This window comes from Falco naumanni, chromosome 11, assembly GCF_017639655.2.
Source record: "Falco naumanni isolate bFalNau1 chromosome 11, bFalNau1.pat, whole genome shotgun sequence".
In the NCBI taxonomy this organism is placed as follows: domain Eukaryota; kingdom Metazoa; phylum Chordata; class Aves; order Falconiformes; family Falconidae; genus Falco; species Falco naumanni.
The window spans coordinates 28,680,093-28,697,481 of NC_054064.1; the positions used below are offsets into that span (position 1 = coordinate 28,680,093).

A 17,389-nucleotide genomic window follows, 5' to 3' on the forward strand; every position below is an offset into this window, starting at 1 on the left:
TTGAGACAAAGAGGGATATTCAGGCAAGGCTATCAAAATACCATCAAAGCTCTAATGCTGGTACAAAAGAACAACCCTCCCTTCTGCCAAACCAAGTAAAACAAACAAGAAAAATCCACAAAGCACAACAATATGACAAAAATAAGGAATAAAAAAGATCACAACAGTGGCCTTTCTAATTCTGTCCTTTATCTAAGAGTTTCTATGAGCACTTGTGACAGCACTTTTAAAGAATTATTTCCTGAAAAATGTGGATCTCAGCCCCTATATTTATGGTTTTGCCTACTACAACTGTCTACCCTTATTTAAATAACATTACATTTTAATACTCTCTTGATCTTAATAATTTGGTGGTGAGGTCCACAGGCTACATGTGACTCTGTGGGGGTAAAAAAACCTTACCCCAGTGTTGTTAGTACTTCTGATACATTTGGTGGCCACTCATTTAAATTTTACTAGAAACAGCCAGTATAAACATCTGATAACTTGAAAATCATCTTCTGAAATTTACTTTTTCTCAATTTAAACAAAATATTCGTCCTTAGGTTCAGAACTTATCCTCAGGCCACAGTTCCTCATGCAGTTATGTACAAAATGTTACCTTCAGAAAGCAGAAAGAATGAATGTACTTACCGGATTAAGTCAAGCAGTGCATCTGCAGAGCTCATGATGGGCTTTCCACCCTCTTCAGTGCTCTCCTTCTGTGCTGCTCCACCGGGATGGATAATGGAGACCATAATTATCCCCACAATCACAGCCACAAATGTTGTCCACAGGTAGTAAGTGACAGTTATGATACCTAATCGACTGGAAGTCTTGGCATCCAGGGCTGCTAGCCCAGACATTAAGCTGTGGAAAGATAACACAACATATATATAATATCTTTTGCATAACATTAATGCAGCTGAAAACCTAATTTTCTAATTATTCATGTCTACTTGCAATCTTAGGATTGCCTCCATATCAGTGTTTTTAAAAGCTTGCCAGTATGTAGCCTCTGTGTCTGAAGGGGTGTTCCCTAACTGTTCCATGCAAGGTCCTGATTACTTGAAGGAACTTGCAAGCTCAGACTACACACATGGGGACTGAATCTTATTGCCTCAACTTCAAGGGACAGTTTTACATAAGCTACACATGTGATGGCTACACAACTCTCCACCAGGTCCTTTAGCTCCCACTCACCCTCTTTTATAGGCAAATTAGACAGGGCACTAGTTTGGTCCCTGAACTTGCACTAGGCTGCTCTGACATAGACCCTGATGCTGTTTCCAAGTGACCTGAGGCTGAGATTTGAGTTTCCAGTGACACCAGTGTTGCTTGGGGCTTTACATTGAGATTTAGCTTTGAATAATTCCCTGCAAACTCTTCAAAGCACACATCTCAGGAAAACGGCAGGTGAAATAAAATACTGTATTTACTATTTGGTGTGCCCCACTGTCTAGCTTTCTCACCAAAACAGAACTGTTTATCAGGCCTTTCCTCATAGTCATTTACTAAGCTGTACCTCCTTGAATGAGATCTCCTTGACCTCAGTCTGCTGACTGAGGTTGTCTAGAGCCAATGCTAAAGCGCAGCTTAACCTTTATAGTAGATTTAATAAAATCAAATGGGTGGGATTTAGTGCTCAGGTTCCTGCTATCCACTAGATTAATTAAGAAAATGTATTGCTTTTCTGCATTGCCAATCTCTCTTCTAGCATGGGTTTTGTTAGCACTGTAGGAGCAAGGGGAAACATGGGTTGCATTGTAATATGGATCATTTAGAAAATCTCGATAACTCTCACTCTTGTAACCATTGTTCTTCCATCTCTTTTATTATTGTATTTGATAAAAACTCCACCTTTCTGTATGTTTGTAAAGCACTGCGTACAAACACAGGACAACACATTAAAATAATGGTAGCAGCAACGATACTTAGTTCCTTGACGTTTTCCTTGAATGGGACCATATGGAAGGGTAAATATTCTAAAACTTTTTTAATATATAAAACAGTCAAGTTAAATACATTATCTCAAATTAATGTGTTAGTTTTCTGTAAAACAAGCTCTATGTTATTCTTAGATTTCTAGGACTGAACTCTTCTTGCAGGCTGAGATTTCACAGGCCATTGAGCCAGTTCAACAGCTTGTAGATGCCTAAAGGAGATACCTATATTGTACGAGACTTCAGCACTGTTCCACGCTCCACCCTAACCTTCCCAGAAAAAAAAGGGAAAAATTAAAATCAGGTTGATTTTAAACTAGCTGGATGTTTTCCATGGTAATAATTTTCAGTGTTCTTTATAGATATATTATGCAGGGAAAGACAGCCGCGGTAAGAAGGTCTGACTGTTGACCAGCAGATCTGTAACTTGTAGGTAGGATACATGCAGAGTGATTATTTGGAGAGGGCACTATCAAGGAGACAGAGAGTACACCTCTTGTCCTGGCACTGCCCCGAAGCCACTATCAATGCGGTAGAGCCACACTGTTTCTGTTGTCCTTGATGCTGCGGTGTTGTGTTGTGTTCTACAGAACAACGGAGAGATGAACCCTGCACATAGTGCTTGAACTGTCTTGATTGTTCACCTGAGAAGTACGTCAGAAGTATGTATGGACAAAAATCCCAATTAAGTATGTCCAGTGGTTCATGTGCCTTTGGGGGTGCTACTCCAGCCTCAAGATGTTGGGCCATTAGGATCTGGGAGGATGTTGTGCAGCTAGAATCTAATCATACCCTGGCTCTTAGGTGACAAATCCTGAGGGGGCTAATAATGAGATTGCTCTGTCTTGGGGATATTCATTAACAAGATCATCATCTGTAATGAGATTATCCTGTCACCAGATAAAGTCATGCTCAGTTCATGCTGTGATGAGAAAGTCCTCAAAAGTAATTAACTATGGAGGTGCAACAGGGGTAAGTGTGGTGTGACAGAAGCCTGAACAAAGGTCTGGGTTTGGACAAAGCCCTGTGTTTTCCATGGCCTGCAGGGCTCAGTTTTAAGGGACCCATGGCAGCAATTCTCCAAAGGCTGTGGAGTAACACTGGTCATGTCATTTTAAGCAATTGCTTAGAATCATTTTCAGAAAAAAATGCCTGTAACTAGTATGAGACAGTAATCACTCATTAACTATTTTGTATTTGACTTCATATGTTTGATGTCAGAGGGAACAGGACAGAAGGCATAAAGATTAAAAGACATTGATTATCACAGTTATTGTATGAGGTAACACAGTTACATCACAGGAGTTCCCCACTGTTGATACCTAGAGCTCTAACATTCACATAATGTAGCCAAAGAATGACAAGAAAAATACTTTTCTTATTTCCTAGGGAATAGGGAAGTCAGGAGGAATAAGCTTCCAGATGGTTTAACTTAAGATCACTGTATCATGTTCAGGTTTTCCCTTTAAACCTAATTTACATCAGACACTCTTGGCTACATAAAAACTTCCCCAACAGTTTCCCAAGCTTCTTCCAGGACTGAACAAAGATGTTCCCATGCCATCCACTACTAGACTCCCATGAAACACAATGGAATGAAAACCAGTGTACCTTTAATTCTTGTCAAACCTCAGAATCTGGTTAGGCTTAAAATAGCAGGACAGACATTTGATTCATAGATTGAAATCATTTGGCTTACTGTGTACCTAAGTAGCTTCCACATGTATGTTTCATGCATAGCTTCCATAACGTGTTTTGATGATTGCCAAATGGACAAAACAGGATTAAGACAATGAAAAACAACCTGCAGTTTTTCTGAATAATTACAGTACATCACCCCCCTTTAATCAGTCTGGCAAAAAAAAAAAAAAAAATCCAGAAAAGTGTAATTTTGTGCTCAAGGACCATAGTTGTATGGGGAAAAAAAATTATGTCAAGCCTAAGGCTTTCAAAATATGTGTTAATTAGTTTTGGATGAGATATTAAATCTTGCAGTGCAGGATTTAAGTGAAATCTCTGATTACTATGATTTAAGAGGTTTCTTGCACCTTGCTTTGAAATATCTGGTGCTGGATATAATAACAGACACCATAATAAATAAAGAGCCCCATGACCTCTTTATCTCCTGCACTGATTATTCCAATTTACATGTAAAAATGATCTTCCTGTGGCTTTTCTTTTGCCTAGAATAGTCTGCTTAGAGTACACATGATTGGAAGAATAGCCTCTAAAACTGCTGTATTTGCTGTGTATGCGTGAATATCTGTCCTGTGGTCCTTATGTGTCTGTGGCTTTCAAGCCTCTTCAAAGTTGTGTTTTGATAACCTGAAGATCTCTACACAATGCAAACCTGATGCTCCACAATATTTTCAGGTTTACAATCTAAGGTTTGTATTTCTATTTTGAACAAGTAGAAGATATCTGGCTTATTTAGTGGGACTTAGGTAATTCTAAATTTACTCTGCTTTGTTTTCTGGCAAATAAGTTGTTCTGATGCAGCCAAATCTGTCTTGTCTTTTCTGACTGTCTCTGAACTATCTAGCCACATTTTTATTGGAGAAAGAGTCAGAAAGCCAGTAAACTGAATAGCAGCATTTTGATAAAAAGTCAGATACGGCAAATAATTCAAAAAAAGTTTATTTACTTGCAGCATTTTAGCGGGACAGGTATTTTAGACAATCATTTCACTAAGACTTCAATTGTTTCATTACTGATTGTTAGTTAAAAAAATCCTAGCTAAATTGTTTTATCTAGAATGGCTTCACTAAAGTTTGCTTACTTTTTTCGGACAGTCTCCATGTGATTTATAAAAGGTTACAATAAATTATTTCTTTATGGGGTCCTTGTTGAGGGAGGCAGATAAGAGCGAAGCCAGGATCAGTGGAAGATCTAATGAAACCTAGATTAAACTTTGAAGGAGGAACCAGAAGGGAAGAGGAGGACCTCAGCAAATCCAGGAATTATTATTATGTGACTCATTAAAAATGTAGTCTATTACTAGGTTGTTTAAAGTATTAGTAATAGTACAATCCAGTGAAACTATTACATAGTAAGTTTCATGTCTGCTTTCAGAGAAATCTGTGTAAAACCCCCAAAGACTACTATAGCAATTTTGATGTTATAAGGAAGGGAATTCTTTCAATATCTTAGAAATCTAATTAGTCCCATGCAAACAAGTAGCTAAACCCTTATGAGCACCTCTAGGCTTGTTCTGGCTGTCACTGATAAGCATCAGAGTACTTATGAAGTATTTTATTTACAAACTTATTTACAAAATTAGAAATTTCTATCTTCTCTGCAGTTCTCTAGTTTTTTTCTCTTGCTCTCCAATAAAAGCACATTTTTTTACCTGCCTTAAGATCAAAACCTATATCCCCAGAAAGGGAGAAAACAAGAAGCTGCTGTTAAGACCTCATTCGGCATGTTTATTTTGTCTTCCTCTCCAGCAGAAGCCATCTGGATGTTGCTTTGAAATAGATGGATTATGGATAAAGTTATCAGAAGGGATTAGTGTGATTAGAAAGACATTAATCCTGTCAAGAAGTAATGGTCAAGTATTAACCACCAACAGTTGCTCCTAGAATCATGTTTGTTTTCATTCATCCCATACCCTCCCTCGCATTCTCATTTTGTAATTGCATGCCACAGAAAAGACCTTCCTAAGCAAGTTCTCCCAGTGAGGCTGGGAAGCTCCTCTAACAGCTACATTAGAGATGATTATATTACAGTTGAGCATCATGAAAGTGAAGTGCTGGCTTCACTAATGCTGCTTGATCATGCAGGCAGGCTGTCGCTTACCTTTTTGTCAAGGTCAGTGCCTTCAAGTTTCAACATGGTAATAATCTCCATTTCCACAGCACAAGCCATTTAATCATCTTAAAATGCTTTACTAATATAACCTACTATCGTTCAGGAAGGCAGTATCTCCATTTTACAGACAAGGAAACAGAGAAATTAAGGCACTTTATTTAAAGACAACCAATTTACAGTGAAGAGAGATATGCCTGAAGTGACCTCTGTACTGCAGTGGATCATCAGACTTTCCCTCATCTGTGCCCAGCTATCTGTGCTTTCATGACAGGCTGCTTCACTTCCATAGAGGTACCTTTTATGCAGGAACTGTTTGCAACAAGAAAATTAAGGCTCTTTATGGAGTAAAGAGAAAAGAGATAAGAAACAGAGAAAGAGACAGAGAAGAGGCAAGAAACTTTGGCTCTTTTGGTAGTTTGATGCTTGATTTTGCTGTTAGTGTCTAGTGCAGTTAAAATTATTTCAGCTGTGAGAAAGAGCGATCAGAATGACTTTTTCTTCTACCAGCTACTGAGAAGAAAAAGTAACTCTATCCCAGTTGAAACCAAGACAGTTTCCAGGATATTCTTTTGTTTTCTTCTAACATGACCAAATACCTACAGAGCAAGACCGCTAAGGCTGCATTAGAGAAGCCTGCTGCTCTCATCACATGCCAGAGTGACAGTAGTACTGGTGGGAGGACTGTAGCCCATCCCTGTCTCTGCTTTACCCTACATGGTCTGACCTTACTTACAGTGGTATATTCTAATTTTGTTTTTTCACCTCCAGCTGTCATATCGCACTGCACAGGAAAAAATGCCTCCTGCCCATACGTGCACAAACAGCTAGTTAGCACATCTGCCGGTCTCTACCTGTACACGTATTACAGACAATCACATGGCGTCTTAGTTGAAAGCTGGTGTCACCCTACACCTCCAGTCCCATCCACCCATCTCTAAGTGATGCCAGGACCTCTCATGTGGCATGACACCATTTGTCTAAGTACAGAGGAAGGTAAAATCCTGCAATAATCCATGCTCACACCCTGAACTAAGCTGGATCAGGTATGTCTTGTGCACTTGTAGAAGGGCAGCCCATTTGTATAGATGAACACCCTTTCCATGGTGTTTGTGTACAGCCCAGACAGGCAATAAAATGACACCTAGGCTCTCTACAAATTTTACTCAGGCTCCAATAGTTTTGCAGACTGCTGGGGTACTAACAGGCTTCCACTGATCTGCACAAAAAAAAGGAACTACCGCGATCACTTGTAGCCAGTGGTATAATTCCTGATGTCATGTATTATTAAATGTTTCATAGTATTCCAGTATGATTTTCAAAGGAGACAAGAAGTCTGGAATCCTCCTGAAGATCCAGGGGGCTACTAAGGTTCCTCTCCTTTGAAAATCAAATAATAGCAAACAGCATTTTTAAAGTTTAAATGTCTTCATATAAATGAAATAGTGTCTATGCTCAAAAAAACCCAAATACAAAAGTGGTAGCTGTTTTACAAATAGGACTGTTGCAGCAGGTTCTGTACAGTTAGCTTATCAGCCACAAATAGCACTTGAGCGCCTCAGTATATAGATATTTCACTAAACACAATGAAAACTCAAAGGTATCAAGCATGATGGAAAATCTGGCTCTTGATCTTCAAACAATGAACAATATGTTAGAAGACCTCATTGACTGCAATACACTGTTTGCACTGATTGCGTTTAATTTTAAAGCTAGGCTGCTGCAAAAACTGAATTATAAAAAAGAAACCAGATCTATATTTCTAGTACATGATAACATGCAGCTTTTTGAGATTCTGTTTTTAAAATTATGCTTTATAAATAGTACGAGTTTTATTTTTTACCCAAAATGTTGAGATCTCCTTTTCCTTATTACCCAATACTTGTAATGGTTAATGATAAACTGACATAAACCTGGCAAAAATCCTGCCAGGAATTCACATAGCGCATTGTATTTTCTTAGTGTACAATAGGAAATCTGTTTTTATGATCTAATGTAAACAAGGCAGGACTTTGTACAGTACACAGTGAGAATCGATCTCCAATGGCTATTCTGCCACTGCTTCCTCCTAAATAGCCCCGTATGCAAGACTACTCTGATACATCCACGAATGCCGGAGGGGATGAACAGCAACCTTTGATCACTGACTGATAAAGGAGATCTGAGACATTGTAGTATAGCTCATGCAGAATTCAGGCTGGCTTGTTGATTTTAGCTGTTCTGATAAAAAAATAAGTATTTCCTAAATTCAAAGGTCATGATGGAAATGAAAACAAATTATCTACTAAATATGGATGTGCAGCTTCCAGCTGTGGAAAAGCCAAGAATCTTAATAATACTTGATCTTCTGTTCTGTCAGTTCTTTCAAGTGTTTTTTGATTAAGAAAAGGGCAAAAGGATTTGAAACACAAATTTGGATTATAAACAAATGTCAGATTTATTCAACTGTTTATAGTTCATACATGTTTGTATCCTAAGGAAACAGAGGGAAGCCAGCCAGCCCCCCAAGCTTCACATGTCATTGCCGTTTCTTTTGTGAGATACTAAGTGTGTTAGAGCTCTTAGAGAACTGTAGAAAAATTCCGTCAGGTCACAAACTGCTCATACCACATTTGTAACCACTTCAGTGCTTTCCACACCCACTCTGTGACTATAGATTTCTATTGCACATCACTAGACCCCTACTGACACTGCCTAAATAATTTGTACTGGGTTGGTCCAATTTTGTCATTACAACATGCATAACTTGCAACATGTCATTTTTCACTTAAAAGTTTGGACCTCTAGGTTGCACAAGCAAAAGAAAACACTCAAAACCAGTATAAGTGAAATTGCTCTCTGACCAGTTCATCTTACCCTTGGTAATTCTTCCCTTTCAGTTTCATCCAAGTACAGTTTTGCTTTTCACTCTGAAAGTAAATATATTTATCCCCTCTAGGCATATCCTTAAAACTCATATCTCTAGACTGACTTTCTCCACAATAAAAACTGTAGATTGCATATCCTAGGAAAGGGCTAACAGCTTGTTTCTCACTGGAGTGAAATGTATTTTTATTATTATTTACATTACAGTGATACACATGACAGGTAGTTCAGAATTGGGACATTATACACACTTCACATTATCATTCAGGTACCCTGCAGATTTTCCCATATTAATCCAGCAGAAGGTTTAGCCTCTTCCACCGAGGAAGACCTGTTCCAAGGTGCCAATATTTTTCTACTGGCAAGGTAACACAGGCAAAATATAGAGAAAAATCCAGAGTCTAATAATGTGAAGAAAAAGCCCTGTGTTTCAAAGAGGAATTTAATTCCACGTGAAAATACAGTTGCTTTGGAACACTATAAAACATTGCCCTGAGCAGGCTCCTCAGAGAGCCATAGGCAGCATTTTGCAGCTGCTCCTCAACACCTCACTAGATAATACAGTACATAAATTTGATTGCACTTGATTATGCCCTAGTTTGGCAGCTGCACAAGCATAAGAACAGAGCAACTGGTATTTAGGAAAGAATGACCAGAGGGAATGGTTTAATTCATATGTAGCAGAAAAAAACAAGCCAAAACTGTCCAGAAGCTTATGTTATCTATCCTTTCCCATTCAGTCTTCAGTTAAATTACATGCATTTGTCACGACAACACAGAAAGTATCTCTCAGTACCAGGAACGGATTAGAAGAACTAGTGTTGCACATATTGTCATTCATGTAAAACCAGTCAAGACTGTCCTCTTGGTTTATATTTAATGGTAAATACAAAAAAAGATAGATTTTGCAGCCTTTTAGAGATCTGTATTTTCCTTCTGAATAGACATTATATTGACCATATCAGGCACTGATTTATAGTCATGGTAGAAAATTTAGATTGCAAACCTCAGTACTGGCCTCTGAGTGTTTCAGTCAGATTTTTCATCCCTAACAAATGGTAAGCTTAAGTAGTAGAACAGACAAATAATCTCCAGTCTGCAGTCTATTACCAGTTTCATCTACAGCTGACAGCAAGTAAAACATGATTTACCCAAGCTAATGGTCTGTCTCACAGCACGTTTTTAACCAGACCCTAAACTCCCAAAGAATATACTGTTGCTGTGAAGTTATTTAGGGTAAGTCTGCACAGACAACTGCAGACATGAACTTGCTCTGCCTTTGCGCTGAGCTGCCAAGGCTGGTCCGGAAGCCATAGAGCCACATCAGTCCTTTGCATACGAGCTTGGGCGCAAAGCCACGCTAATGCGGCTATATGGCTTCTGGCATGGATCTGGCACTGGTTTGCCCAGTTTGGCTCGTGGGCTAAGTGAGCTCACATCTGCTTGCACCCAGAGCATCTCCACATTCTCTTGCACAGTTTATACAGTTGTCAACTCTCCAAGTGTAACTAATGAGTCTTGAAAGGCAAAATCTGGTATAGCACAGTACAGCTGAACAATGACAGAATTCCATTAGAACAGAATGAGCAATGGTTTTCATTAGTGGAATGTTAAAATGCCAATGCATTGCCCAAATCAGAGTACTCTGAAAAAAAAGAAAAAGATATGGGGAGAAGGGTACTATAACAGAGTAGTTTCTAATTAAATACTAGGCTTTAACAGCATGAGTAAGAATGACCCACTCAGGAATCTGAGCAGAAGGATAAGGGATTACCAGAACTGATGGCATTACAGACAGGAATCCCCTTAAAGAAAGACAGTTCTATATTTAGCATATCGTACTTAATTCAGCAACAAAACCCCAATAGTAACAGATATTTACTACCCCAAAATGAGCCTTCAAATAATATAAAATTTTACTAGCATACACTTGCTTGTACCAGGCACAACATACTCAGAGAAACAAGTCGTATAATTTTAAAAAACACAGGTCAAATCAGTTATTCAGCTTAGACTACAAAAAGAACAATCTTCCTGTAACACAGCCTACACATGGAAAAGGATCAAATCTCTGCTACTCATTATTTCTTAAATATCTAGAAAATGATCAGTGGTAAATAAATAAAAAATGTAATATTCATCCTAAGCTTAAACAAAATAAACTGTCTTTCTAAAGGGAATACTCACTGGGGTAACAAGCCTGTTACAGCTGAACAGTGCAGTTCTACCCTGACGATTCCTTCCCACAAGCAGTCTCACTGCTTTATTGCTAATCATAGTCTTGGAAAACCAGGCCCTGTATCTATTACCAAATAGAAGCTTAATCATATAAACAAGGAGGGTGTTGAAATAAAGGATGTAATTTTCTATTACATATATAGGTAGATGTGTAAGACAAAGATAACTCAACCGGTTCAGCTGGTGTAAACCTGCATAACTCTGGCTTTAGCCTGCTTTTCTGAAGAAGCAAGGCTTATGCAGTCAAACTTTGTGTGTAAAGAGCCCTTACTAACAACATTTTAACCTTTCTCTCAAATTACACAGAGGGGATGGAAGGCTCCCAAAGACAGAATTAAATTCCTGTGAGGTCTGTGAAACTATATGGCTGAATACAGGAAAGAAATAATCTGTGCGCTTCTAGTATTGTCTTGAAAAAGAACCAGGGGCTGCAAGCCCTGCATCTTCTCCAACCTGCCTTACAGATGTGCAGCACACACACTTGGCCATTAGTCTGTGAAGATGCAGGAGGTCTGGTGTTGCCTGCCCAGAGTTCTGCAGCGTGCTGGGAGCCAGACCACCTCCTTCTTCTTCTTCTTCTTCTTCTTCTCCTCCTCGTCCTCGTCCTCGTCCTCCTCCTCCTCCTCCTCCTCCTCCTCCTCCTTCTCCTCCCCCTCCCCTGCGGGCTCCCTGGCACCTTTGCCTTTTGAAGAGAAAGGGAGAGTTGAATTTCCTTTCTGGGGTAAACAGAACTTGAGAAACTAAAGTGATGCACAGGTATCTCTGCCAATCAGCTTGTCCTGAAAGCACTCCCTGCAGGTGAAGGAGACGTATGTGTGTGTGTAAGTTTATAATTAACCATAGTGAAAGAGAGTAGAGATTTTATTATCTTCTGAGGAGGCAGCACTATTAGAGAAGGCCTGGGACCAACAGCCTCCCGGAGCACTGGAGTGACTGAGGTCCCGCAACGGCTCATGGTTTCTTAGTCTTCCAGACAGAGCCACCTCCTGGCTACAGGGTATAACACAGACTGAGCCTTCACCCGCGCCGGGAAATGCATCACATGGAAGGAAAGATGGTTTAACAAACTTGAGCACCTTGGGCCAGCTCATCAGCAGATGTCTGAAGACCTGGACCCATGTGTTTTTTAAACATATCAGGGGACTCAGGGACGGACGCACTGAGATCCACCTCTGTCACCGCCACGTATGTGCTTGCCTGTTTGAAAACCTGAGATAGGTGTTGAAAGCTTTTGCATGTGAGGGAGAAAATGTATTATTTGCATTGCAGTTGTCAAATGAGGATCAAGGCCTATGTCCCAGAGAGAATCAGGGATCTTCAGATCTCCTGCACTCGATCTTTCAGGCTTGTTGAGGACATCCCATTGTCCAACTGCAGTAAGAGCTCAGGCAGAGCCTAAGTGTGTTAACTGTGAGTTCGGTTTTGGGTCCTGCTCTCTCTTTCCATCCCCAGGTTTAAAAATAATATCCTATATTTATACATATAATAAACACTGTTTGTCTGGTAATTACAGAGTCCAAAATTTGATCTTGTAATGCTCCACTACTGAGTATTCCTAGGGCAGACACAAACTGTCAGACTATTTGTTACAATTTTTTCTTTATGTCGCTAATAGAAGTGGCATCCTTTGCTATGTGGGCTACCTGTTCTCATCACAGAGAAAAGCAAACTCTATACATGAGACACAGTGGATACTAATAGGTATAAGCAGGGATAAACCTCAGGCAGACGGCGGGGACAATAAATACTTATTTTAGAGTCATTGTATGATGCTATGAAGCTTGTTTATGTAACCAGATAACTGAAATAATACAAACCCCCATCCTTAATGAAGGTCCACATCAAAAACAAAAGCTCATGCACTCATGCAGGGCTCAAACTGGCAGGCTAGTGGTTGTGGTTACTTTTTCAAGAATTTTGTATCTTTAGGAAAACAAAAAGTAAGATCATACGTGATAGGAGACCTCAGAAACAGATACAAGAGCTCTGGGATACAGCAATTCCAGGTGCTGGGACAAAGCTGGGTAAAACAAGGAACTGTACATTGAAGAAACAGTCTCCTGTTGTTTGACTGATTCCTTCTGCCTTCAAGGAACTTTTAAAATAAACACCATTCAGAGATACCTGGCTATATCATCAGTTTCTCATTCTTAATGCATACAATCTGCAAAATTCCTGTTATAACTCTCCAAATAGGAGGTCAAAAGAGGGATAGTAAAATTTTTTAGCCATTTCTGTTTAAGGCTGGATTTAGGCTAGGACCTGTAAGATTTTCCAGTCTATTATCAGTCTTCTGAGCCAAACACTTGCCACATTTTATTTCTGCTACAGCCCTTCAAGATAAAAACTGGACTTGGAGACAGGGTATTTTGCACTGAGTGCTTCTTTTGAACTTCCTTTCTCACCTTTCCTTTTCTTTATAAGTCATTTTTTACTTGTTAGTTCAAGGAAAAACTTGCATTAATTTCAATTAGGAAAGTAAGATTTAGAGCTCTTTTCATGGTGCTGTACCACTGTCTTTTGTAAACAATAATACAGTAATTTTAAAAATAATTCAAATGCCATTGCTGCTGCAGGACAGGCTGAGAATGTTCCAAATCCACAAAGAAATATACTGCAAATTGGTAGAAATACAGAGCACCGGTTTACTCATTTTGTGAAATACATGTGTGGGAAATACTGTGCTTGTTGTAAAACAAACAAAAAAAACCAAGAAAAAAGAGGACTGTACAATAATATGATTACATCTGGAGTATTTTTTGCTTGCAAGAATCTGACATTTCAGTATGCAATAGCAAGTGATAGTTGGTTTGTTATACAGGAAGACAGACTCATACTGTTGTCCACTGAGAGTTAATCCCTTTGAAGATCTGTAAAGTTTCTTCTCTTTCTTCCTCAGAGTATGCAATCCATAATTTCTAACATTCTAACAGTGTAGCTCAGATTCACTCCTAACACATCTGTAGGTCACCTAGAGCTATCACAGGCCATGTCACAGCAGCTCTTCCCTACTGTGCTGTTACTCCTCCTGACATCTCTAAAAAAGACAAGAGGATCTAAAGAGCTATACATTTTAGGGAAGGGCATGTGACTCTCCTCCAACCCTTTTCTGTCCTTCTTACTACATCACTTTCTCATGTGAGATTGTTTTCTTTGGAAAACTCTCCTTCCACCTCTCAAACGACCTCTACATGTTTTGTCTTTATGTTCTCTAGCTGCATGGCACAGAACCAGCTATGAGTCTATGGTCATACCAGCTATGAGTCTATGGTCATACACCCAGTTTCAGGCACAAAGCACCATGACTCAGCTTCATTCTGTGAAAAACCATGAGAAGGCAGATGTAAAGGTAGCCGAATTAAAAATAAAATTAGTGCTGGGTTGTGTTAATTTTCAGACACTCACAGTGATTTGAAGTCTAGAGACTTTTTTTTTTCCCCCTTAAAGTGGAAGATGAGGTTTTGGTGTATGTATTAGGTTCTAGAAGCTGAGGCTCCAAAGAAAGGCACCAAATATTGCAAGAATTTTTTCCTCAGATCTGGTAAGGTAAAGTTAGCTTTATTACTCTCCATCTCTCCTTCTATCTTCTCTGAGCATTGGGCACATATAGAGCTTTTGGCCATCCAACTGGTGCTTGTTTGTGACTGTAGTCAGTTGGAAGACAGTCAAACTCAGAGGAAAGAAAAAACTATCATAAATTATGGCTACCCACTGCAAAGGCAGCTACCATGCACCATCCAGCAATACCAGGATCTAGATCATTAAGTCTGCTATCAATAAAGTGGCACCATTAAAGGTTCTGCCTTTAATGTACTAAGAAATCACTTTCACTTCCAGCTGAAGCCAGGCATATACTATCAGTTCACTGGAGACACAGGTTTTTTTAATAGTCATTGTACTACAGCACATCTCTCAAAATACTGCAGAAGACTATAAATTAACTGTACTTTTCCATCTTATTTTTATACTGTATTATTTCAATTGTTTAGGTTTAAGGTAGGCTTTTTGATAAGGTTGGTTTCAATTGTTTAGGTTTAAGGTAGGCTTTTTGATAAGGTTGGTTGTTTATTCCATATATTAACTTCTAGTTAGCTTGAAGGAAAAAGTCCTCCTATTACAAGTGAAAAAGAAAACAGCAATGAAAAAAAATTTTTTTAAAGCAAATAATACCTATATCAGGTATTGTGGAAATGATCCTATCAATTAAAAAACATGTTCATAGCCCCACTATAATTATGAATGTACAGCAGTCAGTAATGCTTCTGGCACTTTGACATTAATTCAGTTAAAACTAAAATAGCGGTGATGACATGTCTCATTTAGGAAAATTCGGAAGTTTTTGGAACAATATTGTCCTCACTTACCTTGAGACAACCAGTGGCAGAATCAACATTTTCAGCATCCTCATCAGTAACTCACCAGGAAACTGGAAATAACTAATTTCCTAGAAATACATGGAGAGATGCTTATTGTTTTGAGGTAAGGACTGTATATGTTGTCATGAGTCCTGCTGTGGATCAGATAACATTGGTAAAATCTGCATACTTGGTAAATAAAAAATTTGGTATATGCAGTGGCAAAGATATTAGGCTTTAAAAGATAATTTAAGAATTAACTAGATTACGTATTGTGTTGTGATCCAACAAACACACTACATTGTTCGTTCCTTTACAAAGGAAGACAAAAATGAAATATGCCATCTCTCAGGACTACTGTTAATAGGTTGCCCTGAATAATTTCTTCATTCTGCATTTTGTGTGTTTTCCTAGATGTTTATGAAGCTACTGATTGCACACAAAAGATGTTCAGATGGCAGTTAGCACTAGCAGAACATAGAATTGTTTTAGTTTAGTCACATTTACTAAGTACCATATTTTTCAATTGCGATTTATATTTTGTCTCAAACAACACATTCAGCAGTGTATGTTGCCCTGTTTACTTTGACTACGAAGTGAGTACCTGCAAAGAGCTTAGCTGAAGTATGCTGGGGGAGAAATCCTTAAGTGACTTCAATAACATGGTCTGCTAGTAGTGGGAAATCTCAAATTTACTAATAAAAAATACCACTGGTGTAATATAAACATCTGTACCTCAGTATATCTGATGATGAAAAATATTCCCGGTGTTTTCTTTAGATATACATGCTCCAAAGTAAAATAAAATCCAATGAATATACTGCACTACCGGTTTTTAACAGGTCAATATTAGATGCTACATTTCATCTAGTTTAAACACCCACTATTATTATCTGTACTTGCAACATTATAATGTGCTTATGCTACGTAACTAGGCATCTCTGCCTTTGAAAATGTATTGTTTGAGAATGTGTGAAAAAAACCAAAGAACCTTGTAGATAAACAAAGAGATGAAATTAAACACATCTACCAAACACATATACATGCTTTTTATCTTCAAAAGTCCATTCTGAAGTTCCACAAGTTGCTATGTCTTCTGTTACATAAGTACAGTATTTTCTCTGCAGTGATACACTGCCATGCCACACTCACCTGTTGAGAGAGTCGTCTTGTCCTCAGGAAGAATCCGAGAAGACAGCCGATAGTGACCGACAACACCGACAGAATGAGCAAACCATTTCTTTTACAAACATCCTTGATCCGAGCGAGGATTGCATCCAAAGCCACTGCCATGCTGTCCTCCGTGCTCTTTGGAGAAGAATCAGCATCCCATGGAGAGAGAATTCACTCACTCCTCTTGTGCGGGTGGACCGATCTAGCTCTGTATAGATCAGATCAAAGCACTTCCAGTTCTGCTTAGCTGACCTGCAAGGTCACCTCTCTGCCAATAGCCACCAAGCAAGCAGCTGGCATTATTGTTCCAAATTAATACCAACAATCCTATTATCAACTACATCATTAAGAACTTGAAAGAAGATTAGGGGGCTCTGGAAAATTAGAACAGAATGCAGTAGTATTTCTAAAACAAGACTGGTTCAAAACAAAGTGACACTCCTGGGAGAAAGACGGTGTTTGAGTGCATTCCCCTGCCTCCCCAGTTCAGGATCTGGACATCCAAACCTAGAAAGGGAATGGCGCAAGTCATGCGTTCAAATGGGGAAAAGTAATGTTAGCGCAGTTTTTCTAAAGGGCAGAGCAGGTGACATTTTGAGCTGGACTATCACAAAAGGGTAAGCTGGGTGAAACTGAACTTCATTAATTAAAGCAGGCTTCTGTTTTTTGTTTTCACGGAGAAAAAAGGCTGAATGAGTAGCATGAGAGACATGTATGAAACAGAAAACAGCTGTATACTGAATCATGCAAGGACACCTTCTGGCATTTGGCATTTATTATCTTGGAATGGAAATGATTTCACTTTTCTTCCAACCACTATGTTGATTAGAGTAGGGCCAATTTACTTTCAGAGGATTATCAGACTAAGCCACAGGGATTGCTTTCCTTTCCTTTGCTGTGTCCGCGTTCAATCCCAACGCTGATTTTTATGCTAGTATGTGCTAAAAATACAGCACCCTCACTGTTGACCATGCCACGCTTTCTTACCAACACATTTCTGTAGTTTCTGGGTTATTCTAAGATGATTCA

At 38.9% G+C, this 17,389-nt stretch overlaps 1 protein-coding gene across 4 annotated transcripts in view; it reads right to left on the reverse strand.

Moving 5' to 3' along the window:
• The window catches only part of SLC1A7 (solute carrier family 1 member 7), a 60,138-nt gene extending 43,523 nt beyond the window's left edge, over positions 1 to 16,615 (reverse strand). The window contains exons 1-3 of one of the 4 annotated variants that reach the window (XM_040610766.1): positions 16,340 to 16,614; positions 15,197 to 15,276; positions 634 to 849 (exon numbers count right to left, since the gene is read on the reverse strand). In XM_040610766.1, the coding sequence (XP_040466700.1) occupies positions 634 to 849; positions 15,197 to 15,276; positions 16,340 to 16,480 (437 nt within the window). In that variant the 5' untranslated portion in view covers positions 16,481 to 16,614. Of the gene's footprint in view, positions 1 to 633; positions 850 to 15,196; positions 15,277 to 16,339 lie in introns of all 4 variants that reach the window. The other 3 variants (XM_040610765.1, XM_040610764.1, XM_040610767.1) reach the window with 3 other exon arrangements.
• Positions 16,616 to 17,389: the final 774 nt, after the last annotated feature.